The sequence below is a fragment of the Apium graveolens genome, chromosome 5 (genome assembly GCF_009905375.1).
Source record: "Apium graveolens cultivar Ventura chromosome 5, ASM990537v1, whole genome shotgun sequence".
In the NCBI taxonomy this organism is placed as follows: domain Eukaryota; kingdom Viridiplantae; phylum Streptophyta; class Magnoliopsida; order Apiales; family Apiaceae; genus Apium; species Apium graveolens.
Window position 1 is genome coordinate 204,510,343 of NC_133651.1, and position 26,768 is coordinate 204,537,110.

Here is a 26,768-nt window from a genome sequence, read left to right on the forward strand (position 1 = left end):
TTTCCCAAGTTTATATTTAATCTATCAATATCTTAATTTTAATATACCTTTTGATTATGCAGTTCCAGTTGTCGTTAATTACAATCCAGTGATAGATAGATTAAGCCACCGGACAGATGTTAATGTCACTCTCCATGAAGTTCAGTTGACAGTAATTTCCAACCCAGTTTTGAGAAACTAGGTACGACGGATATTGCCTCAATACTAAACCAAATGCAAAACCAAACCTGAAACAACCTGGTAAACAATAATAAGTGTGGTCATTATTTTTTTTACTAAAATCTGTTTGATAATATAAATGTCTTTACTGGAAATTGCAGGAAAAAAAACCAAATGAGGGTGCGTCGAAAGAACTGCAGTTTTAAGGAACACAAAATATTCCTGAGTACACTGACGGATGATCCAACTTTTAGCGAAAGCATTGTGCACAAGCCTGTGGGAACTGCGTCACCTCACATGCTTCTCAAACATCAGGCACATTTTACTTGACTCATAGTTGGAAAAATTTGTGTTTAAAATTATATGATATTGGCTGAATTGGTTATGTTTTCTCCAGTAAAAGAAAAAATAGCTGTCGGAAAGAGTCCGCATGACAGAGAATTACTCGATAATTCTCCATACACGCCACCTGGAAACACTTCACGTTTATACTGTTCTCAAATAGGTCAAAACATAACCAAAGTTATTTTTTATTACAGTTGTCCATGGTTGTCTTATTGCTATATTGGCAAAATACAATTTTTAAATTGTTAAATTCATCGCACAATTGATAAATTTTGGGTCAATTAGGTGTACAGATAAATGGAGAAACATGCAACTCCTGATACTCCATGCGTTCATAAATTACGACCCATGGGATTTGAAGGTGCTTTCAAAATCAAAATTGTAATTAGAGATGCTTACTATTTATGCAAATAAAGATAGTAGGAGTTGATCTTATTAACAATGTTGTTTTGTAGCAGGAGAACAACGAAATATGCAGCTCCAAAAATACTCAAAGTGCCAAGAGTACTGTCACTTTTGCACTGCCCATCCACTATATTTAAACACCACAAGTAACTTTAGGTTCCAGCAGTGATATCGCTGTAAAACAACAATCCAAAAAAACCTGTGGTAAAATTAGTCCAGGTTCTTCAACATATGATACATCTTCCGTAAAAAGTTATTATGAGCAAGGAGAAAGTTCAGGTTCTAAGAACTTATTAGGAGAATTTAACAATGTTGAAGATTGTGACAGCAACAGTGATTGTATATCTAGTATGAACTTAAATTCAGTTCATTCTAATTACTCTGATGTTCCACAGTCATAATATTTCAAATTTTGTAGGTGATTGTGACGATGTTGATGTACATGATTTTGACAATACTGTTACTAAGTGGAGTGAGTACCTCGATGTCGGTGATCCTGATAGAATTTGTTCAAAGTGTCAGGCCATCATGTGGAATCATGAAAGAAATAAAAAAGCGACCAAAAAGCCTCCAACTTTCTCTCTTTGTTGTAAAAATGGTCAGATAATTCTTGAGAAAGAAAAGCAACCTCCCGAGCCTCTCGCTTCACTCCTTACTGGTGGATCCCGTTTTAGGCATTTCAAGGAAATATTAGAATGTACAACTGTATGTTTGCCATGTCTTCCACCGGAGGTCAAATTGATCGTAGTATCAATCGTGGCGGTGCTCCTTACTGTTTCAAGGTAAAAGGTGTAAATTACCACAGTATGGGAAGCTTTGTACCACTTGATGGTGAGATCCCCAAATTCTGTCAACTCTACATATATGACACTGAAGATGAAGTACATAACAGAATAAATGCCGTTAAGGGAGGACGATGTCGTGGATGAAGAATCGTTGAGTCATTGTTAGAAATGTTGGATAAACATAATCGTTTGGTCAAAGGTTTTCGTATGGCACGTGAAAGAATTAGTCAGAATCAGTTGATGAATTTAGATTGGTTCTAATATCTTCGTCTTCCGCATCTGGTCGACCTAACCATATTGGTCCATCGAATGAAGTTGTCGGGTTGATTGTCACTGACGAGTATGCTAAAGGATGCAGGGATACAATAATCCATTCGAGAACCAATGGATTGGAGAGAATTTTTGAAACAGATCCACGGTTTATGCAGCTTTATCCTATTCTTTTTCCTCATGGAGACATCGGATATTACCGTCAAATCCCTTTAAACAGACCAAATCAAAAAATCAGAAACAACGTCAGAATACCGAAATGAAGATCCGGATGAAAAGGGGGAGAGAGTTCATCACGATGAAAATATTATAATTATAAACTCATGATACGGCCTAGAAGGTATATTTAAAATTATGACCTAAATTTGAAACACTTATATATTAGTTTTTTCTACCATTCTAATTTTCTCCGAAATTGTCTCATGTATATTCAGGTTTGACTCCACATCTGGGAGGTCGTTTATGGCAGCAATATGTTGTTGACGCATTTACTGCGATTGAGCAATACAGACTTGACTGGATCAGAGGTCACCAGACTACAATTCGTTCTGATATGTACCAACATACGAGATGCACTAAACAAGGGTGACAACAATCCTAAAAATGTCGGCAAGGCAACAATTTTACCAGCCTCCTTCACTGGCAGTAAAAGATACATGAACCAGTATTTCAAGGATGCAATGGCAATTTGTCGAACACTTGGACACCCATCATTGTTCCTTACGATGACCACTAACACAAAATGGCCTGAAATTCAGAGGATGTTAAAATTTCTACCTGGTGTTGATGTTGTTGACGCACCCGACGTCGTTGCAAGGGTATTTAAAATGAAAGTTGACCAACTTCTTGATCAAATCAAAAATAAGAACTGCTTTGGTCGTTGTATTGGAGGTATGCTATTTTCAGGATTTCTTCCTCTAACAATTTTTTATGATTTAAATTTAATATGACATGTATGTCATGCTTTATTTAATTATTTTCATCAATTTCATATTACAGTAATGCACGTCATAGAGTTTCAAAAGCATGGATTGCCACATGCTCACATGCTAATATGGTTGCATCCAAACGATCGTCCCAAAACAACTGAACAAATAGATAAAATGGTTTCTGCAGAAATTCCTGACCCAAGTATTGATCCAGTTGGTTACGAAGCTGTGAAGAATTATATGATCCACGGACCATGTGGCACTGACTGTATCAAGTCTCCATGTATGGTTAAGGCCGTTGTATTAAACATTTCCTAAAAGGTAATTCTGAGATCGTTTACATTAAATTAATTTTCCAAAGACTGCTGAAAGAATACAACATTTAATTTTTCACCTTTTAGTAAAACATTCCTTTTAGATTTATTTTAATTAAATTGAAACATCGTTATTTCCTTTTTAACAGGTATAATTCTCACACATACTTTGACGACCGTGGCTTTCCCATCTATAAGAGGGGGAAAACTGGAATTACCGTAAGAAAAGGGAATTGACCCTGGATAATCGGTATGTTGTCCCTACAATCGAGATCTTCTAATAAGATTTCAATGTCACACAAATTTGGAGATTTGTAACAGCTCCAGATCATTGAAATATCTGTTCAAATATTGTTTAAAAGGACATGATACCTCCACCATGTGTTTGAAGAAAAAAACAAACAACAAAAAAGGGTGCACAACCACAATCACTCCTGAGAAACGCCCGCTTGATGAAGTCAAGCAATACTTAAATGGAAGATATATTTGTGCATATGAAGCATCATGGAGGATATTTAGTTTTGACATCCATTCCCGGTGGCCTTCCGTTGAACGATTGCCAATACATCTACCGAATGACAAGCATGTGTCGTTTAAAGGCTCACAAAATCTGCAGGAAGTTTTCGACAATGCTGGAACAAAGAAAAGCAAATTAGAAGCATGGTTTGATGCAAATAAAACATATGCAGAGGCCCCAAATTTAACCTATTCAGAATTTCCAGCAAGTTTACATGGCATCCATAACCCGGTATTTGGAAATAGAGGAAAAGAGGTGATGTCATCGGTAGGCTTGCTGAAGTACATTCATCTAGCGGTGAACTATTATATCTCCGCATGCTCCTACTTAGGATTAAAGGTGCTGTATGTTTTGATGATTTGAAGACAGTCAACGGCCATGTTTATAACTCCTTTCACGAAGCATGTGCCGCGCTAGGTATCCTCCAGAACGGCCAGCAATGGCATGAAGCTATAGGTGAAAATACACATACATCCATACCTCCACAATTACATGCCATATTGTCAAAATTTTAGTATACAGTCCAATCTCTATCTGCATAGCCTTTGGGAAACTCATTGGGGATGCATGTCAGATGATATTCTTCTTGTGAGGCGACATCTCACTGAGAATCCAAACCTTTGTCTATCAGATATTAAGATCCATAATTATGCTCTTACGGGTATAAGCTATTAATAATGCTTTGTACATATTACAAGTTCCATGTTCGGATTAATGTTATCAAGTTTTATTAATGTTATTGCAGAGATAGAGAAATTGTTGAATGATATTGGTAAAAGCCTTAGAAACTTCCCAGATATGCCATTCCGGGATATGCTTTTTTCCAACTCTGAGAATAGACTAATTCTTGAGGAAGCATCCTATAATACAGAAGAAATAAAGAGAATCCACACAAGAAATCATAGTCTTCTCAATGATGAACAGAAGATAGTCTATGATTCCATTCTTGATAATATCAACCCGAAAAAAGGTGGTTTTTCTTTGTTTACGGAAGTGGAGGATGTGGAAAGACTTTCTTGTGGCAGACACTGTGTTGTCGATTACGATCAGAGCATAAGATTGTGCTTCCCATTGCCTCATGTGGTATAGCTTCCGTGTTGCTTCTTCGTGGAAGAACCGCACACTCCCGCTTTCACATTCCACTCAAGCTTGATGAAAATTGTTCTGCCGGTTTAAGACACGGGACTGATATTTCTGAGCTACTTCAGCGAACTGATTTAATAATTTGGGAAGAGGCTCCTATGCAACATCATCATGCTTTTAAATGCGTTGATCGATCCTTGAGAGATATTATGTCTGCTATTGATAAAAGTAGAACTAAAAAGCCATTTGGTGGTATAACCATTGTTTTTGGTGGAGATTTTAGGCAGATACTTCCTGTCATTCCAAAAGCGTCAAGGGCTGAAGTTGTCTGCTCTACCCTCAATAAATCCAAGCTTTGGGAATCCTGTGAAGTATTTTTATTGAAGCAAAACATGCGGCTTAATGCAGGAAATAGTGATTTGGAGAACAAAACCATTGCGGACTTTAGCAAGTGGCAGCTTGCTGTCGGTGATGGCAAAGAAACCAATATTTCTCCAAGTCCAGACACTGGTGAAATGTTAATAAAGATTCCTGATCAATATATCATTCATACATCCGGAGATCCAATCCAGAAGCTTTTTGAAGTGACGTACCCAGATTTTATATAAAATATCTCTTCACATGAATACCTCAGATCAAGGGCCATACTCACACCTACCAATATCGTGGTGGATGAGATTAATACAACTATACTTGAAAAAATTCCTGTCATGGTTTACACTTATCTGAGTTAAGATTCAATTGATGATGCAGGTAATGATGATAATGATTTCAGATCCGCTTTTCCAGTTGAGTATCTAAACTCTATCAATATGCCTTGCATTCCTAAGCATGAGTTAAAATTGAAGGTAGGAGTTGTCGTCATACTTATGAGAAACTTAAACCAGATCATGGGATTATGCAATGGTACAAGAATGTTTGTGAAATCCTGTAGGAAGAACAGTATTGAATGTGAGATTTTGTGTGGCTCTCATGTTGGAACGAAACATCTAATTCCTAGAATTGAGATAATTCCAAGTGATACGAACTGGCCGTTTGAATTTAAACGCGTTCAGTTTCCGATTCAAATATGTTATGCCATGACGATTAACAAAAGTCAGGGACAATCACTTGATACGGTTGGGCTTTACCTTCCTAAAGCAGCTTTCTCGCACGAACACATTTATGTTGCTATATCCAGAGTAACACGACCTGAAGGTCTCCATATTCTCATAGATAGTTGTGATAGTATTAACACAGATATTACAAATAATGTAGTTTTTGAGGAAGTGTTTTACAATCTTCCAAGTGTAGATAATTGACATGACATATTAAGAACTTCATGTAACATTTTTCTTTATTTCCTTCTTAACTCTAGATTTATTGTGTTTGATATATCAATGGTGTAAGTTCAACATCCAAAATGTTACACTTTTTTTACTGCATCCGTGTATGAACATAATATAAAAAATAAATCTCCAATTATTTTGTCTATTAAAAATATGTATAATCTGTTTGATTAGGAAGATTTTCTTAATTGTTTATATATTGTACATATTTTATTAGGAATTGGATTACAGTTTTCCCTTTTTCTGTTGGCAAAACCCAAATGATAAGGTTGGTTAGTTGTCATAATCACATCAAACACTTACCTTAAGAATTATCAACAAATTAAACCGGGATATTACTCTAATTCTTATTTAAAGGAATAGATTTGCACTATCAATTTCGAGCTAAATTATTGGCAACCCCCCAATGCCTTGCTGGTTAAATTTATTTTCAACATTTTTACAGGAGTTTTGTCATTTGCTAAGCATCATCCTTTTTTTTCTCTCAAGAGTTCAACCATTTTGTAAGATCTTCAATTTTTTAAGCGATTTATACAGTTCTTAGAATATTGAATGTATAAATAATCTTACCTGCTGAGTTGTTATTAAATTTTTGAATAAACTATTTTCTTGTTCTTCTTATAGTGATCTTTTTCAATGGAATCATTTGATCGTCTATCCAATCTCGACAAGGCAAGCACTAACTGCAAAATTAAGGTCAGGGTTACCAGGATGTGGGCTAACATGACTTTAGAGACGAACTCATTGAAAGGCTACAATCTTATTCTCCTTGACGATGATGTAGTTTTTAAATTTATTCATCTTTGTGTTATTTGCTGTCAATCCTTTTTTCCAGTATTATATATTTATGTCATTTAAATTATCTAAATGTAGGATAACCATGTTCATGCATTTGCCTATCATAACATTTGGAATGGATTCAGCACGAAAATTGTAGAAGGCGGTGTCTATATTTTTGACCAGTTTGCAGTTAAAGATCCTGTTGGAAACTTGAAGCCTGTGCAGTCAACCCTCTGCATCAGATTTACAGGCTCCACTACTGTGAGGACTGCTGATGATGATGGCATGATCCCTTCGCAAAAGTTTGAGTTTTTAGACCTGGGAGATTTGTTTGCAGAAGCAAATAAATGTCTTCCTCAACAGCAGCCTGAATTTGCAATAGGTCTGGTAACGCACTCTTTTAACTCGATATTGTCATAATTAATTCATATGGAACAATTCTCCTACAATTATAAGACAGTCTACTTTAATATTGTGTAAATAAATTTTATGTTAAACAGATATTATTGGAGTTGTGGAGGAGTATGAAGGTTTAAACAAGCTTCATACTCGATACGGAGATAGGGACATTGTGAAGTTTAGAATATGCGATTCAAGGTAATGTGCATATGTATATTTGATCAGTAGTGTAATTACGCATATGCACCGCATATTGCGAATAGATTATTAAAATATATGATATATAAACCTATTTTGTAGTAATGCCCACAAAGTTACTGTTTGGGGTGATCTTGCTGTGTCGTTCAACAACGAGATGGCTGGAAATCCCAAAAAATCGATCATTGCTATTATAACAAGTACAAAAGTGACTACATTTATGAGTAAGTACTTATGCAATCAAATCTATTACACAATTATATTCTTGCTGATTAAACAATTAACTTTATTCCCATATACAGGTTCTGTTCAGATTGGTACATTACCATCTACTCATCTATATATAAATCTAGATGATGAATCTGTGAATGATATGAGGCAGAGGTAACAAGTAAATATAGAGTTAAAATTAACTTATCGACGTTTTGCTCTATTTTTTAATTTCTTCAATATGTTTAGGTTGCTTGAGGAAGGATATATAATGAAAAGAGACAAATTGTTCCAAGCTAAACAAATTGAACTAGTTCCCACATTATTTGAAAAATTGTCACTCAAAGACCTTAATGAGAATCTGACATACGATCACCTCAAGGTATTGCATTTATATAATATGCAGAAATGGTATTTTTTATATGGTTGCTTTTGTTGTTAAATATTACATTTTCATCGTACCCCAGAAAAGAATTTGATGCACCTTTAAGATCATTAAGGTCGATGAGGAAATAAATTGGTGGTTTTATAGCTGTAACAAATGTCTCCACGAGGTTGAGCGCATTGGAACAGTATTCAAATGTACCCATTGTCCTCGAAACATTCCCGTGTCTCCGAAGAGGTAACCTAACTATTTCAATTTATTAGAAATATTTGCAGGCTTGATACTGTTAATTAAAGCCTAAAAAAATAGCTAACTATTTTCTCAAGGTTCCGTATCATGGTCCTTGCTGAGGATGAGACATTTGCCTGTAATATTGTTTTGAATGATCGAGTTTCTAGAAGAGTTCTTGGAACAAGTGCTGTAAAGGTGGTTTTTAATTACGATAAGGTAAATAACTATTGAAATAAAACAGCTGCAGCGTCACCATGTTATACCACATAAGCATTCTTATTCTTTACAACTGTGTTCAGGATTCCTCCAAAGCCTTTCCAGAAGTGATTAAATAATTAGTCGGAAGACTAATTTCAGTTGAGCTCGGTCTGACAAAATCAAACATTGTTGAGGATAACAACATCTTTTATGCTGATGATTTATATGAACCAACGATGAACACTCCAACTCCTTCTGAATCTCCAATTCTGTCCGAAGATTATTCCATCAACATGGGTTTTGAAGTGAGATTATAATACGGTTATGTTACATTTGAGTTCTCTTTAGTATTCCCTACTGAATAATAATATTTATAGACTTTCTTATTAACGGTCTTTGCATGTATAGTACTCTGAAGGTGATGACGATAATGGTACTCCAGGCTCTGCTAAATCTGTTACCAAAAAAATTAAGAAGGTACTGACAATAACTAGCATCCTATGTTAGACATCCTATTTACCTATATACCAAAGTGCTTTTCGCTGACTAGGAATTGTCCTTATTCATCACTTTAAACTATGTCCACCTAATTTAATTAATGAATATGTCACTTTTGCTTGCAGGAATATTGATAGCATGCTTCAACTTTGAGTATTTTCCAGAGCTTTCATCTTGCTTATAGCTGAATTATTTTTACAGTTGTTGTCCCCGTGACATTATTTGCAATTTCGATTGCATAAGAATGTTTTTACCCTGTTTTCAACATTTTTTATCTATGTATTTGATTTTTAATCCTTCATAATTATGATCAGCGTCATCACACATAAATAAAAGTTTGGTTTACAATATTTAAATATTACCTTGATCATCTACATTTAATGAAGCATGGTTGAAGCACTACTTTTATTAAAAAGTAGTGCTTATTTATCAAGGACCCTGTCGTACATCATTTAATTTGACATTCAATGTCGTTTATGGACATAAGATTTTATACTGGAATGAAATGTTTAATTTCAAATTGTATAGCAAAAAGATCATTTTTTCAAGAGAAGACAAGTTCTTAAATTTGACTCGAAACATTCATGATGAGCAGCCTTAAATTCAAAATAAAGTGTCAGACTATATGTTTTAAATTCCCCGCATTACTCTATTGAAATTTACCAAATGTAACTACTTGTCATCTCATTATACAAGTTTCCACGATATTTCCCGTGAATAACCTCAAAATATGCTCCTTAATTTTGACATAAATCAATACCTTAATTATGGCAATCCTGATTCACACATTGCTTTGTTTAGGATTATGATATAATATGCGTATTGTTTGTGATTTGCAGAGTATACCACAACCTATAAAAACTTATCCTAACTGCCTACAATCAAGATGACAATATCTTCCTTTAAAATTGGTGTTATTGAGTATCTTTACCATATTCAAAATTGATCTTATTCTACTTAGACGGTACTATATATTCAGTAACTTTCATATTTGTTCTACACTAAAATTGTTGAAGAACATACAGGTTTGTACACATATTTCTCTTCAATTTCAACAAAAAATACAATACATAATACATTAATCCTATAAACATTTATCATCTTTCATTCAGGTATGGATGACCATCAACATTTGTTCAATCTGAATGCCACTCAAATTGCATGGATGTTGAAAGTTAGGGTGACAAAAATGTGGAGGTCACTGAATGGTCATGGAGAGGTCTCGAGGCACAATCTTATTTTACTCGACTGTGAGGTGTGATTGCTTTTAATCTGTTGCAAGTAATTGAGTTCACCACGTTTCTATTTTTCATATTCATTATTCATGCATATACTCTCTTTATATTACAGAATACGCACATGGTTGCAGTTATTTCACCTGCTATTTGGAATCAATTTGCCGGACTTTTGATTCCAGGATCCTTATACCGTATAAGGAACATAAGTATCATGCCTGCAACTGGTTTGTACAGGCCTGTGCATAACACAAACTGCATACGGTTCCTACCCATCATTATTGTGGATGTTGTTCCAGTGGATACTCTAATGATTCTGCGGCACAAGTTTGAATTGAATCCCCTGCCTGCTATTTCCGACGCTCTTTTGAATTCGAATTATGATGAGATGCCTGTTTACTCCACAGGTATTGAATTTTAAACGTCGACAATCAAGATTTCTAAAGTTATAAACGTTAGTAGTTTACAAGTCAAAACAGATGTTATCGGTGTTGTTGAAGACTTGGAACCAAAGCGAACAATCTTGAGCAGATTTGGTTCAAGGGATATGATTCATTTCAGACTAAGTGATGGAGAGTAAGATATTCCGTATTCTGTTTATATAATGCAGATTTGTACAATCAGAACTGTTTAGATTACCACGTCTTTACTTTGATTTAAGGACATCACACCGTGTTTATTTTGTGGGTAATTTCCCACCGAATATAGATTTTTTATACCAGGATATAGGAACAGAAAAGAAAATTATCATCCTTGCATCTGTCCGCATCAATGTTTACCAAGGTTTAATTCTTGCTCTTCTGCATGTACTAATTTTTTTGAAAAAGTCAACAGTCTGACTCTCAAATTCCATTTAAAGCATTCCTAAAGTATTCTATTTTTTCTATTTGAAAAAAGGTATAATTCACATAGGTAATTTGCCCTCAACAAGTATCTTCATCAATATTGATTATCCTGATGTCGTCACTTTGAGACAGAGGTATGCACATTAAATTAACTCACATTTAAATTATTATATAATTTACTATTCATACTTTAACTTTGTTTTCCTTTTGTCATGTAGGTTAGTGAATATCGACAACTGATGCATTAAAGAGATATTGCAGCTGGAGCATTTTATTATACTTATTAGTTTATGATATTTAACTAAATAAAGTTTTATCGATATTCGGAATATCCGTGTAAATTGTTCTACCACAAATATTATAATTTGTTATTCAACGTGTATGTTTCTCATGTTTTTGGATTTTTAAATTATCTATATAAATCTTTTGGTTGAATTACGCCGCAGTTATCTTATGCAATATTTAACGTAATACTTCTCTGTTCGGACTAAGATATTATTATATTTAATACAAGCACAAAATATTTACCATATTCTAAATACTGTCACACTTTATCTAAGTAATCCAGTACTTAGATTACTATTTTTACTTTTATGTAGTTGTAGAAATTGTACAAGTTATTAAACTTAAGATATACAATATTGATTTCAAATATATAATTACTATGTTCTCAATCAACCTTAAGAATAATGTCATTGTAACAAGAGAGCTTTTCCATTGTTTAGCCAATAAGATCCATAATATAAATACATCATATTAAATTTGGAAAGTGTTTTAAAATCAGATCACATCTAATAATATAAATAGCTACAAAACCAAATTTCAAGCACAATAAACCATAATATTAATACATCATGTACCAGACATAAATATATTGATCACATTGATCCAATATCAAATATAGTGTAGATTAAACAAACTATTCGATAACTATATCGAATATTAAATCTTCTTGCTGAAAAGTAAAAACCAAGTTATTGTCTATTTGTAGCTCATTATCAGTCTCAAATTGGTTCCATCCAACAGAGAATCGAGGTAATCCAGTAGAAAACACTATCTTAACATTCTAGGTTAAAAGCCCCATTCTAAAAGTTACAATTTCGCCACTTATCCATGTCTAACCATTCGGCTGTACAGCTGCTGGGATATACTAAAGATGATATGTCTTTGTTATATTAATTAACCACAAAATGAGTAAAAATTATATTGTATTTGCAAAAAAAGTCTATGTAAATTGATCGAGTAATGTAATAATACCGCTTCGTGACATGTGTTGTTCATATTTGAAGCAGTCATTGTTGCGGTGAACTCCATTCCTAGGAGTTGATCATTTTCCTGATCACTTATATTATTGTCTGCAACATATCAGTTACGTCTTCAACATCCATATCCAAGTTGTCTTCTACTTGCTGAATTCCTTCTTCAGGAACTTCTGCAGTATGATCAGTGTCAATTGTAATTTCATATGAACAATTTCTTCTAATTCCTCAACTCTACCTGGAAGCTGTTCATTAATATCTACAGAGAAGTAGGCAAAAGGTATTAATATTATTATCGTGGTCACCCGCGTTTCCATTATTACCATTTGACTGCATAGCTTCATTAACTACTATAAATTTTTTACAAAAATTATCCATCTAAAAAATTGGGATCCTAATCACCAGACAAATAAAATGGTTTGCAGTATTTAAAGTAGTACCATTTCTTGAAGAACAGCTGACCAGAAGTTTTTCATTTTTTGAACTATCAAAAATGATAGTTTCAAACTTCCTAGATCCTCTGTAGGTAAGCAACATGAAATCCTTCCTCTCGAACATTTTGTCATTTACTAGCTCCAGTATATCAGAAATCTTCCCTGTGGATTCAGAGTACTAACACTTGTATATCTTTCCATTCTGCAAGATCAATTATACTTTTGCAGGAATCAACTTTCCAAAAGAGTTGTAAAATTTTTCTGGTATGGCCTGCCACAAGCATAATAAGTATTGATAAATGACAAAATTACTATTAATAGAGAAAGAGGTACAGATCATAGTGTAGGAAAGTAAGTATTGCTTAATTAAAAGCCTACTATTACTCCAGAGTCTATTGCATCGCCAATACCGAATATAATAAATTTGTAACCAATCTCAGTTATTATATCAGCAAATTAATTGTTGGTAACCAAGTTCAGTCATAATGAATAATGAAATTTAAATTTATGTATCCTAAAACAAATACGTAAAAGCTTTGTAAAAATATGCAATTACCTCTACAAGTTGAATGCGATTGGGAAACAACTCTTGCAGAATTATAATCCACTTCAATTGCATCAGGATTTAGTGCACATACCATAAATTGCCCGAGGCCCTCATGCGTGAAAATCAGAATTGTAGCCGAATACCATCTAACTTCTTTCAGGAACCATGTAAGGTTAACAAAACTGGTTTCCTCCACTGAATACTTGACATGAATTTCACGACCACTTGGGAACCGAACCAGACATTTTTTGGTATCACGCTTGCAAATGTTGCGGCCAACTTCTCTGGTAGTTTCTGTATAAATCAATTAAATTTTAAACACCAATTATTTTGATCCATATTCGCAGCAACCTTAAAATTGCACCCAAAGTTAAGATATGAAATGTGTACAACATTAAATGAAAAACGTACCACTACATTTTGTGCATAGTTATCTGATTTAAGAATGACGATAAATCCTGGAAGCTTGGTTTGATTAATATCCATCTAATAATTACAGGAGCATAATACTTTTACATACATTTTTTAAAAGAACAAATAACTCTATTCTATTAAACTGAATCGATATTATCACATACCATCTTATGTCTCTTCTTCAATCTCTGATTTTTTTTGTAATATTTCCATCCTTTCTTACTAGCAATGAATTACAAAATTCCTGCAATGGATCGATGTCATTGTCTTCTTCCATTAACATACTTTCTCCTCTTTCGCCACCAACAAATTCATGTTCCACCTCCATATCTATAAAATTGTAATATAGAAATATCAGTACAATAATTATAACTTTAACCTTCATCAGATTTTGCCACATTGATATGTATCAAACCTTCATCAGAATCTAAATGAATCTATAGAAACCAATCTCTTCCTGTCATATCTTTTCCTCTAATACGCCTTTTTAAGTAATCAACCTCAAATCCATCTTCCTGAAAAATCCTAGCTGAAATGATATTGCTATCATCCATATTAAATACAAGTGTATCTCTTTCGCGCAAATAAATATCACTAGCACATATCCAAGGCAGTAAAAATATCCATTTGACGAGTTGTATGAAATGAAAGATTCATGCCCTTCAACCCGGATTTTCTCTATCGTCTGGAGCTTTTGACTGTATTTGTACCGCACCAAACTTGGTACAACCTTGGAAAGAAATAATAAATAATGTTATTTTTATGAATTACACATAAAAGCACAAACATGTACGAATGCACAAACATATAGTTATATATGCTCTTCAATTTGATCACAACAGAAATTACTCACAAATCCTCCACATGCTAGAGTATCTTTAGACACAATTTTCAAGAATTATGTTTCCGCCAACAAGTTTCCTGCCCCAAAAAAATATTTTATGAGTTTCTACAGATGTATAATTTCCTTAATTCATAAATAATTTATATGTAGAAATCAAATTATTTAACTTATGACAGTACCTCTATCAAGATCTTTAGCATAAACTTCATGTTTATAGATGCAAACATTCACGTTGTTCACATTATAAATATCATTATGCATTCTATACAAGATAATATAATATCCAACTCCAAGTCTTGTGTCTGATATAAAATCAGCCCATCCTTTCCCAAATTTGCAATGTCCTTCAATCCTCTCTACCTCGCATTTCCATTCCTTAGTAGTAAACCTCAGACTGACCGAGTTCCCATTTTTCAAGTTTTTGTAGAAATTCTCTGTTCCTGGCTTTAGTGTCTGACATATATTAATTGGACAATTATACACCTTATACCAACAGATATGAAAGTATGAATTTTAGCTGATATGAAAATAATTCCAAAATCTATCATACCAGATCTATCGCATTTTCTTGCAAGTCTGTGTTATTTATGCAGATAAGGTAAGATTCACTTTTGTTCAAAATTGCATCATAAACTAACCGAGCAATAGATTTCTGAAACTCAATGTTTCCATATAGGACAACGAATTCATCCTGTTTCCATTCAGGTTTATTCTTTTTCCACTCATTTGGATGTATTTTCTGGTAGTTTATTTCAACTGCGGCTTCCTTATATATCTTCACATTAAAAATTCTGTCCCCATAATAATCAAAGAGAACAAAGTTTTATATCTTAATGCCATAGTACTCCATGAAACGAGCAAGACCACATATTTTACCGACTTCTGAATCATATCGAGCATGCCATATATGTGTTTTATAGTATATCTTCAAGTGATCTGGAATTCTTCTACCACAAAAACCTTTAAAATTCGGTGGCACTCTCAGATGAAGTACCATTAAATCAAAATTTCAGAAGATTATAAAGAGATTAAAACTATATAAATGAACGATGTAAAATCTACACTTACAATTTGCCCGAAATCAGAAACTTCCACATTTGCTGCCAGAAAGCTACATATACTATCTTCATTGTCTGTACAATTAGTATTATGTTAATGTACCTAAATAAAACAGTATACTGACTAAAGGTTAAATTCTTACCTAAATCTGCTACATTCTTCGTTGTAGAATCTGATGCTCTCTTTATCTGTAATTACATAATAAATTTATTCCAATAAATATAAATCATGAAATTTACTTAAAACCAAGATGGATGAGATAAAGAGCGGAAATTTCACAAGAACACTACATGCATAAGATACAAAAATATTATATTACATGAATCGAAACAAAACATGTTCTTAAATTAGATGCAGCATTAATAGATTAATTTAAGATATATACATAAAACTCTATGAATCAAGCAATATAATTGTATACCAACAACTGATTCATAGCTCCATTCCATGTATATATATAGACTGTATGTAAGCAATATAACTATAAAATCAAAATTGTTTCATACCTCCATTGTAGACAACGAGTTGATTGTACCGAGAATGCTATTGCCTTCTTTGTGAAAGGAAGTTAGACTTCTTGCTTAATAGAAGTTGAGAATCCCAAATTAACAGCAGTTTGCGTTATCTGGGTTTTTTTAAGACAGGTATGTTGTATTTTTTTGGGTTTATAAAATCTCAAAGTCAACGTTATTTGTGTTGTTTGGGCTTTTTTGTTTGCTTTTGTTTTTCTTCTCTCTTTCTCCTTATATTAAAAGGCCCATTCTGTAAATTACATTAATATATTATATTTCTATATAAGGATGATTTTGTGTTTTTTTATTTTTAAAACAATTCATGCAAAATATTGAACTATATATATACTTTACTTTATGTCTTTTCAAATTATCAATTAAATTATACTATTAGTCGGTTTTACTGCACTAACTTTATTCACATTGTCTTCTCAAAACTTGAGAAAAAAATATGTTACGACACAAGAAGTAAGATACTCTTTCCAGATTCGTTAAATCTTGAGAACGAAAAAATCAAAATTAAATGTCAGTAATTGATGATTAAATATAATGTATATTTTGAATTTCATACATAAACGAAATCTAAAAAAATTCGGTAAACTTAAAAGATAAAAGTTTTCTAACTAACTAGGGTAGTACAAAGACAATCAGCTATATCTTGGTTGTAGCACTTTTTGTTATTGGTTATCTGTCTAGATACAATAAAACAGCATGATGGATGTAATTAATGCTCTACAAACTATAACGAGTCTTCCAATACAGTTTTAGAAATAGGTGTAAGGAGAACTACTTTTGGAGATATTGTCATTGTAAACATTGATTTTATCTTTTTTTCACAAATATTTAAAAACTATTTTTGGTAAAATTAGATTAAATCAAAATATATATTGAAAAAAATGTAATTCACAGAGAAGATACAAATAATTAGTATCTTCAAGATGATTTTTTTTACAAATAAATTTATATTACTATGTCATGTAATTAGTTGACAGTTCAGAAAAATAAGTTCAGATTTTTTGTTCTGTGAAATTTAAATTTGGAAATTGAATTGTGATGACGCCAAGATTTAATATTATTTTTATTTTATTTTTGTTACGAAAATATTGATAAATATTAATATTACGGGAATAAGTAATTTGTAGAATAAATATTGAAAGACAAATATTGTATATAATTACTTTCTTCCATCTTTAGATTAATTTATTATATGATTATTTTTAGTTTATATTTTTCAATAATTTATACGATCTTTTATAAGCAAAATATATTTTTGGGAATAAGTACATAAAATCAATATATTTATATTTTATTCCTCGGGATAAATAAAATTTATTAAACATAAAAGGAAGATGAAAAGATAACAATCTTTTGTCCAAAACAACTGCAGATCATCATTGTTAATTAAGCCCTTACGCATTCCCTTTCTCTTAAACTCAAAAGTAACAGGTTATCTACATTTTCTAGCAAAGCTTTCTCAAATGGCTGATCCAACTATTTTTTATGTTTCACTAGAGTTGATCATAAGTATTTTTTTCTCACCTCATTTTCAAGACAGAACGCTTCAGTTTGTTCGTGAAGCTTTTGTTGGTATGGGAGCGTAAACAACCAAAGAAACATATCAAGTATGTCCTTGAAGCTCTTGACTGGGATAAGCTATATGACTTTTCTCAGCATCAGATGGAAGTTACACGTGACCAGTTCTATGGCTTCGTTTCTTATTGTATTAGACACGATGTTCATCAGGCAAGCTTTTTAAACTCATCTCTTAGACTGTTTCAGAGGAATAATGTTGATTTTAATCTTGAGGTGATATCAGTACTATCTTCTAAATATTTCCCATCCAGATTTGCTTACATTTTCTTTAAGGCATTATTTAGACCAGCTGAATTAGATAGTATTGTTGCTGAAATGTATATGATAGTCACCAATACTGACATGAGAGGAAGAGTGAAAGAGATTATTACTCTGCTCTCTGACATGTACGGTAACATTGCTGGAAATGATGTTCTACTACCAGCAAATATATTATGTCCAAATGCAAGGAGTGTTAAACCGTTCCACCCGGAAGATGGACCTCCGTTTGAGATAGACTTATGGAATTCACTTTGCACTAGAGTTGTCCAAGGAAACTATCAGGAAGAAGGCGACTTATGGTCAGGGGTTTGAAGACGGCGCATATTTAGAACTCAAAATGTCACAAATGCACTCTTCAACTGATTTTTTTCAAGATTTTACTTTATGCTATGAATTATTAAATTTAAGTAATGTATTTGTGTAAACTTCAATTGTTCTTATGTAACTGGAATTTAAATCCATGAATCTACCTGCGCCATCTTCTATAACCTTATTTTGATTACAAGATTCTTGATGTGTTGTGCATTCATAGCTTATAGTTGGCTTTTGGAGTTAATACATCTTTCACAAATGTGTCAAATTATGCAATGCTATCAATGTCTATATTGTTTAAAATTATAGGTTACAAAGGTTGATTTGGTTTTTCCTGAAAGGTCTCTTAAAAAGGTACTAAATTGACAGTTATTCTCAAAACTAACTTTAGAAGGTGCTTTCAATTAAGAAGCTCTCTTAATTTAGGTTGTAAAAGGTGAAGTAACAAATTCAGATTTATAGTCATTTTCCATGGAATTAGACCTATGTCATACCCTCTGTCTAACACATTTTCAGATGAACCGAATATAAGAATTTTATTTGGTTTTAATTTTTCCCAATAATGTTTTTCAGTCGCATGACTGTTTTTATTCGTTTCCGTGTCTTGCAGGTGAATGTGTTTGACTCATGAAGAGGTTTACTAACTACTTCTAATTAACTTGCCTCAATTGATATAGTGAAGCAGTATGGTGTTGGTAAGAAAGTTACTTCCGAGTACAAGGCGTGGTTAGAACTTAAATCGATGGTGCACATGGTAAACTAACAGCACTACAGTGTTGTTGTAACATGTTGCATAGATTTTGAAACCACGGATCTGAACTATGAGCCGCAACATCAGTTATAATGTAAGTTTATTTTAAACATTGTCATTATTTTGCTTGAATTCATTACTTTGATATTTATATATAGTTGTCTGAATTTACATATTTTATGATCACAATTTACAATCACATAAACAACTGCATGTTCGAAATTTTGATAAATAAAGTTTGTGCTAAAATAATTATTTACTTTGTATTGAAGAAAGTTATTTAATTCCTGAAAAAGAAATTCAATCATAATTACTAATTCATAAACTATTAAAACAGGTTTTGTTTTATTTCTAATAAAAACAGCTAATTGATAAACTTTTAGTAGTACTAATAATAGATATTATTCTATTAAGCTTTTAATAGAAAAGTTTCAATGTAATTGTATATGTATCTGAATTTACCTTAGCTTTCATCATATGTAGTTGAATTTTACATAATATAATCTTCTACAATATATAATTTTACATTTCCTATGAACAATGTATTTTAGAATTGTTTTTCTAATGGAATATTAAACGTTCAATTGATTAGATCATATGTGAAGAAAATACTATTATTTCTATAATTTTTTCAACAAATAATTATCTTTAGGGCACATAATTATGATGACTATTGTGATCTAAACTTTTCCAGTAAATTTAGTTATTTTAAATCCCACAACTTTTTGGAATAGACAAATCTCCTTAACTCTTCTATCCTTTTTTTTAGATAAGTAAAACTCTTCAACTATTTGGAGCAGACACATCTATTGAATTCTTTTCTTTATATACTACAAACAATCATTTAATAATATCTCATATAATCAAATTAAACCCATAAATAGTTAACTTTTGTTTTATACATTTAGGTATAATGGAACATGTTGAGCGTGTATGGCAATTTCCTCCTAATGGTTGGGTGAAGATCACTGTCCATAGTGAGTATATCCAGAATACTCCTGAAGGCGATAATAAAAATGGTATTGGTTTTGTTGTAAGAGATGCAGGAGGTCATCTTCTCAGACTTACTTATGGCACAATTCCAGGACTCACAAATTTGAATAGTGCATTATGGGCTATTTTATTAGGTATGCGCCGTGCATTCCAGGATTCTTACGAACGGGTTATCATTGAAACCGATAATATACAAGCATACCGAGAATACAAATATTACAAAGAAGAAGGGATTACACCACATTCCATACAGACTTTTAGACTTATTCTTTCAAGGCTTAGTGATAAGAACATCCGTTATGAACTTAATTTGGTTCATCCTAATAGGAATGCAGTTGTACGTCGTTTGGCAACACTTGGAAGACACGAATCCCATGACCTTCGAACATTTCATAGGCGTGTTGCAGATATATAGAATTTCCTAAACATGGATTTAGGTATTGGGCCAGAGCAAGCAAGATTTCAGGACTTTGAAGTTAATGATCCCGAACCACCAATTGATGGTCAGGTTGTGCAAGTTTAAAATTCTTTCAATGTATGTGAATGTGATATATGTCTATCATGTAAGGAAGAAATATTTGTATATAGAATAAACTGCATTTTTAATTGTTGTTCAATGTATATATATGTTTTTAAACATCTACAGTAAACATAACATGACAGTAATCCAACATAAACAATCAATCATATTTGTAACTATTGCATAAAAATGTTTATTACTATCCTCCAAGTAGAGGAAGTAGAATACATCATCACAGCATATCGACTACAATATAATTTATATATTTTGAGCATAATCATCTAATAATATGCGAAGCTTTCCACTTTCTTCACTCAACATATCAGCACGAGCATTCAAAGTATTAAGATGTTCTTTCCATCCATCACCAAACTTTTCAAATGCACTTACCATTTCTTTTGTGTTCTGTTTGAATTTGTTCTCATGACCATGTAGAGATGTGGACATATCACCTAGGAATCTACATGAATCCACTGTATAAGAATGTGGAATTTCAGTACTACTTTGTGATGACTCTCCACATTTTTTCCTTGATCCATTTTTTAGAGTACTTTCTATTTCGCTGTGAAAGATTGAAACTGAGTCCATTAAATTTGTAATATAAAGCAATATAAATCATAAAAACAGATAAACATTTAAATATTACTTGAATTGTTCTTCAAGGCCAATAGAACGAGCAAACAATTCAGATGCCTATTTTCAATGTAGCATACATCTCTGAGTAGAAAATCTTTGTTTCTTCCATGTCATTATTGAATTTTGTGCACGCTATAGCCAAATTTTGCAACTCTTGCTCCGCGACATTCTTTATGCCTGACCATCTCTTCCTTTTCTCACTTCTTGAAGTCATTTTGTAATCTGTAATATACATCTAAATTTTAAAAACACCCAAAGGTATATATACATATGAGTATTGCTGGTAGTTTTTGGCAGTTCTTTTCTGATAAATTTAACAGTTACCATGATCTGTAATAATCGAATGGTAGTTAACAATTTGAATTTTTTTCCTGTTTTCAACTGTCATGTTACTCTTAATTTTTGATGTATCCTTAAGGAATGTGCTGATTAGGTCCTCATTATGAGAAGATACTTTTGAAAAGGTTTACAAAAAACCATTTTATATGTGTTGGTGCATACTGTGCATATTCACATACTCATTCTTTTCCTCATGTTTGGAGATCGTCACTTCTACTGCAAGAGGATATAAATCAGGATCATTACATTGTTTTGGATTAATCATGCATCAGCCTATGAATGTAACGTTCTGATATCCCTGAAGTATATCCGCACTTAAGTTATAATATAAGTTCTGACACCTTAAGTTCTGATAACTTCCTGTCTTCAGTAAGTTTTGATTTCCAATTCAGTTCTGATTTGTGATGCCATGTCTAATCTGATTTGTTTAGTTTCAGAACTTATTATCAGAATATTAGAACTTAACTGGAAATCAGAACTTACTGAAGACAGGAAGTTATCAGAACTTAAGGAGTCAGAACTAATATCAGAACTTAAGTGCAGATACACTTCAGGGATGAAAAATGGTTGATTTACAGGAGAGGATGTGGATTAAATAAAAGAAGATATGCTTGGAGAGTTGGACAGCTAAATGACTTATATCCATTAAACAAAAGAAGATGTGTATCTTGCTCACTCATGCATCAGCCTATGAATGCGGCTAAGTATATGCATCAAAGTTTTTCAGAGTTAGGAATGTAATTAGCATGTGAATATGTATCATATTATATACATCCTACTATTTTTGACAATTATCTATTATGGTTTGATCAATTTTATCTTGGAAATTAAATTTAAATACTATCCGCTTTAATCTTTAGTAGCATGACATCATGAATTGGAGTGGATGTTTTAACATTAATCACATTTTTGTACTTCTTGAACATGTCTGTCAATATATTTTTCAAATTAGATAGAACATTAAGAGGGATGAATTTTCACTTTATATGTAGTAATCATATATTCTCACAGAAAAATTTGATGCATTTGCAAAAAGAATATCCATATATTGTAGTTTGACAATGTCCGTGATGTACTTAACGTTAAATTCAATTTTCTAACTTTATAGATACTACGATTTACCTAAAAAATATATGTGCCAACTAAAGAAAATTTTAAAAAAGATGTAGCAATCTCTTGAGATCGAATTTCAACCGGAAATGATTTTCAAAAAAAAAAGTTTGTACATTACAATATGCAAATCATTACAAACATACAGAGGTTTATGAGAGCAACCAAATTTATAGATAAGTATGAAAACGAAAAAGGTAGAGTTTACCATGTGCATATTATCATCAACTTGAAAATATATAAAAACTATATATTAGTCTGGTATTGACAATAAAATGGCACTCCCGTTTTAATATTAAAGATTTTGGTTCAAGGTTTCATCACCAGCCTGAAAACTTAAGTTGCATATGAAAATACAAAATTACAATATAATTCAATGTAATTTAAAGCATAAGCACATGGAACACATTCAAATTGATATAAAGAGTATTCCAACAACATCACAATATCAAAATTCAGTCTCCAAACTACATTGATACTGTTAAGTAGTAGGTTCAGATTCTAAGAAATATATGGAGGATAATTACTAATTGGGAGGATTGACTTCAATGTTAAAAGTTGGAACAATACTGTCTTGCTGTAATGTGAAGCGCGGATTGTCATCCTCCTTTAAGTCAAGATCTTTGACAAATTTGCTCCATCCACGCGATAATCTGGCAACTATCCCGTTTAGCACTATTTTTATGTCCCAAACTCCTTGGACAGTTCTGAACTTCACCATGTCTCCGCTTTTCCACATTTGATCTCGGAATCTTATAGTTCTAGGAATATGTTGCACAATAGTTGAATATGTTAGCATAATTTGATAAGTCTGTTCCTGAACATAATACAACAAGGTATTCAAAATAGTTATATTATACTCTTATATATTATTATTTACCGCTCCATGACATTTAGAGTTCAAGAGACTTCCAGCCAATAATTTAGAAAACTGGAGATTCATTCCAACTTGCGCATCATGTGGATTGTTATTTTCCATCAACTCCATATTCTGTATTCCAGCATTGTCCTGTGCAGGGTTATCATATCCTTCCACCTCCATCTCAGTTGACAGATCCACAATTTCAACATTTTGTTCTAAGTAGGGATATAAGACAATGTTAAATTCAAGACCACTGCCTATGTAAAAGGACCCTGCAAAGTAAATAAGGAAACAAAACATATGGCATACCAATTCCAGGAGGTGAATCTATAACATTATCTTCAAAAAGAAAAAAATTGCCACTAAGCTTTTTCCTCCGATTACTTTCTGTTGTGGAACGTGTAATTTCCTTTCATTCACACATAAAAATCCTTCCACAAAACTCACCATTCCCACCGAAACTAAATAATATCATATCATTCTCCACAAGACCAAAATACTTAATCAGTTGTTTTAGCCCATAAAGTATTCTTAATTTAGCATCGTATCTCACATCCCACAGAATTCCATTGATTATAATATGTTCAACACCAAGGAGATGCTTTTCAGTCTCCTGGCCTAAAAACCTTGGGATTGTCTGTTACAATGTTAAAACATAAAAGAATTATTGATCATTTACTAATAACATACAAGTATATGGGTAAAAACAATAGGTTACTCATAATATATCCAAGCTTCAAAGGAGCCTCAAAAAAAACTTATAAAATGATCTTCTTCCATTTCTATCCCCTGTTCGTTAATTATCAAATTTAAATTTATTACTAAAAATATTTGAATCTTCTAGATATTAAAAAACTGATGTTTCAAATAAAGTGTTGCACCCTCATAGCAAAATCAAAAGAATTGTGAGATACCTTTTTTTTTCTCAGCTTCCACTTCTTTCTCATTAAAAATAAAAAGTAGAACAATCTCTGGTAGCTCATGAGTCATATTCATAGCTATTACATCACCTGCACAGATATCCAACTCCTTCAGAACTCCAGACCATCCTTTCCCAAACCAACACTTTTCTCCAACACAATGGATGAGTACATCCCATTTTCTGCAGCCATGCTTCAAACAGATCTTGGACAATCCTTTCCATCGCTTATACAAATTTTCCAAATGAGTAGGCAGTTCATGTTCAATTCAGCACATTGAATATTAGATTTAAGATAAGTAAACCAAGTGTTTATACATATGAGGTAAATAATAAATGTATAGATAGAGAGAGTTGTTACCATATTATCCAAGTCCTCCATACTTGAGTATTGTCTGATTACCATCAAGGATTGTTCACAATCAAGTCTTACAGCATTGTAGTGAATACAAGCAAGGTACCTCTCAGTAACATCATGATTACGACAATATATAAACTCATCCATAATCCAATTGTTATAGTTCTCTTTATTGAAGAAAAACATTGGCTTAAATAATGGATGTGTAATCGAAACAGCCATATGGTTGAAACACTGGACAGTAAAGTTTCCATACCCATAATAATCAAAAATAACAACAGAATACATCTTTAAATCATAAAATCTCATAAATTCTTGAAGGCTGCAGATTTTTTTTCGATACTTATCATATTCCGCATTCCAAACAATTGTCTTGCACTTTAGGTGTAATTGGGAATGAAGGTTACTCCTGAATTTATCAATAAAACTAGACGGAACCCTCTGCAATTTTGGATAGATAATGCAGTGAGGTACAATATAAATTCAACTTCTTAATAACGTTCAAATACAATCAGTTAAAAACTTACAAATGCTCCGTCCTCATCTTTCTCCACATTTGCAGAAACAAAACTGCCTAACGGTTTTCGTCCTCTACCTACATTTAACATTTATCAATCATGTATACCTAAGTTCTTAAATAAGCATCCAACAAGCAATGAAAAACATTGTCTGCCATATTTACCCATATCCCAGTCAACATTGCATGAGTCGTGCTTTCTCTTAAGTTCCTGAACATTCAAATTTAAAACTCAATCCAAAACAGTTCATGAAGAAATTTTCAAAAATTCGTGAATAATCTACTTTTGGAAATCTTATCAATCTGCTATACGAAAGTATAGGCATCCAGCGGTGAACTAATTATATCAATTTGAAATCAAATCATTGTCTATATGACTCTGAACTAAAACATGCAATCAACATCAATACTATCACACCCCCAACTTAACAAACAAAATAAATATAACTATTACAATATTTAGAAGAAAGTAAACATAACTGAATCCAAGATCTTACAGTTTAGGGTTTGGAACAGCCCAACACTACCATCTATTACAACTGATTTTAAATTCGAGTCCTCACACAAAACTATATCTTATTCTACCTGAGCTCGGACATACGCATCGGTGTCACAGGTCTTACGTGCTGTCTGCTTGAATCTAACCATAGCTGCTAGCTGTAATATCAGGGTTAAAGCAAGGAGTGAGCCAAATGCTCAACAAGTGCTAAACAATACGGTACAAAACCTAAATCGAGATCTTTGCGAAGATATAAATAATAAAAGACGAAATTTTGGGTGATGGCATCATTTGCTTGAATCAAAACATTTTTAAAATCATATCTTAATCAAAAACCATTTTATGACGCTACGGATTACAGCGGGTGATCAGCCGCGAAGTAATCCCGAACCTCGCTGGGTTCTAAAATATTAATGGGATCCCTAGGCAACTTTTAAGCCTGCAATATAAGTGTGGAAAGGACTCGCGTCTCAGTCCAGATCCACTATTCAAAGAAAACATTTATCCCCCTTTGGGACTAAAAATCCACATTTTAATCATTTCAAAAACTGATGCCGATTTATAATAAAATCTCTTAAGTAGTAAACATTTTTATCAAGGGATTATAGATCAACTTTGAAATACTGGAAATAAGTCACAAAATCTCAGGGCCATGATCCACTAGACTTTACTCTATTAGGGTAACTGAAAGGTTTCCATTTACAAAACTTGACAAGGGGATTTAGCAAGGCTATTGGATAATATGAAAAAAATAATTAATTCTAAACTAGGCTTAAAGCAATGATTCTCGACAAGGTATAAATACTAGAACATCAAGAAGATAAGCTTCAAGAATACTAGGGGTGTCAAGATATGAAGAAAAGATTTTTAGCTCAAGGTATATCAGGATTGTCGAACTTTAGGGTAAGAAATAGG

The 26,768-nt window shown here is 32.6% G+C and overlaps 1 protein-coding gene across 1 annotated transcript; it reads left to right on the forward strand.

Moving 5' to 3' along the window:
• The first annotated feature begins 3,586 nt into the window (after nt 1-3,586).
• Nucleotides 3,587-6,108, forward strand: LOC141660598 (uncharacterized). The gene is made up of 3 exons (XM_074467587.1): nt 3,587-4,068; nt 4,695-5,317; nt 5,561-6,108. The coding sequence occupies exons 1-3, from the start codon at nt 3,587-3,589 to the stop codon at nt 6,106-6,108; spliced, it is 1,653 nt and encodes a 550-aa protein (XP_074323688.1).
• The last annotated feature ends 20,660 nt before the right edge of the window (nt 6,109-26,768 follow it).

Coding starts and splice junctions, on each gene's coding strand:
- LOC141660598 (XM_074467587.1), top strand. CDS start 3,587: ATGTGTTTGAAGAAAAAAACAAACAACAAAAAAGGGTGCACAACCACA. Junction 4,069..4,694: donor TACTTAGGATTAAAGGTGCT/GTATGTTTTGAT, acceptor ACCCGAAAAAAG/GTGGTTTTTCTTTGTTTACG. Junction 5,318..5,560: donor TTCTCCAAGTCCAGACACTG/GTGAAATGTTAA, acceptor TTGATGATGCAG/GTAATGATGATAATGATTTC.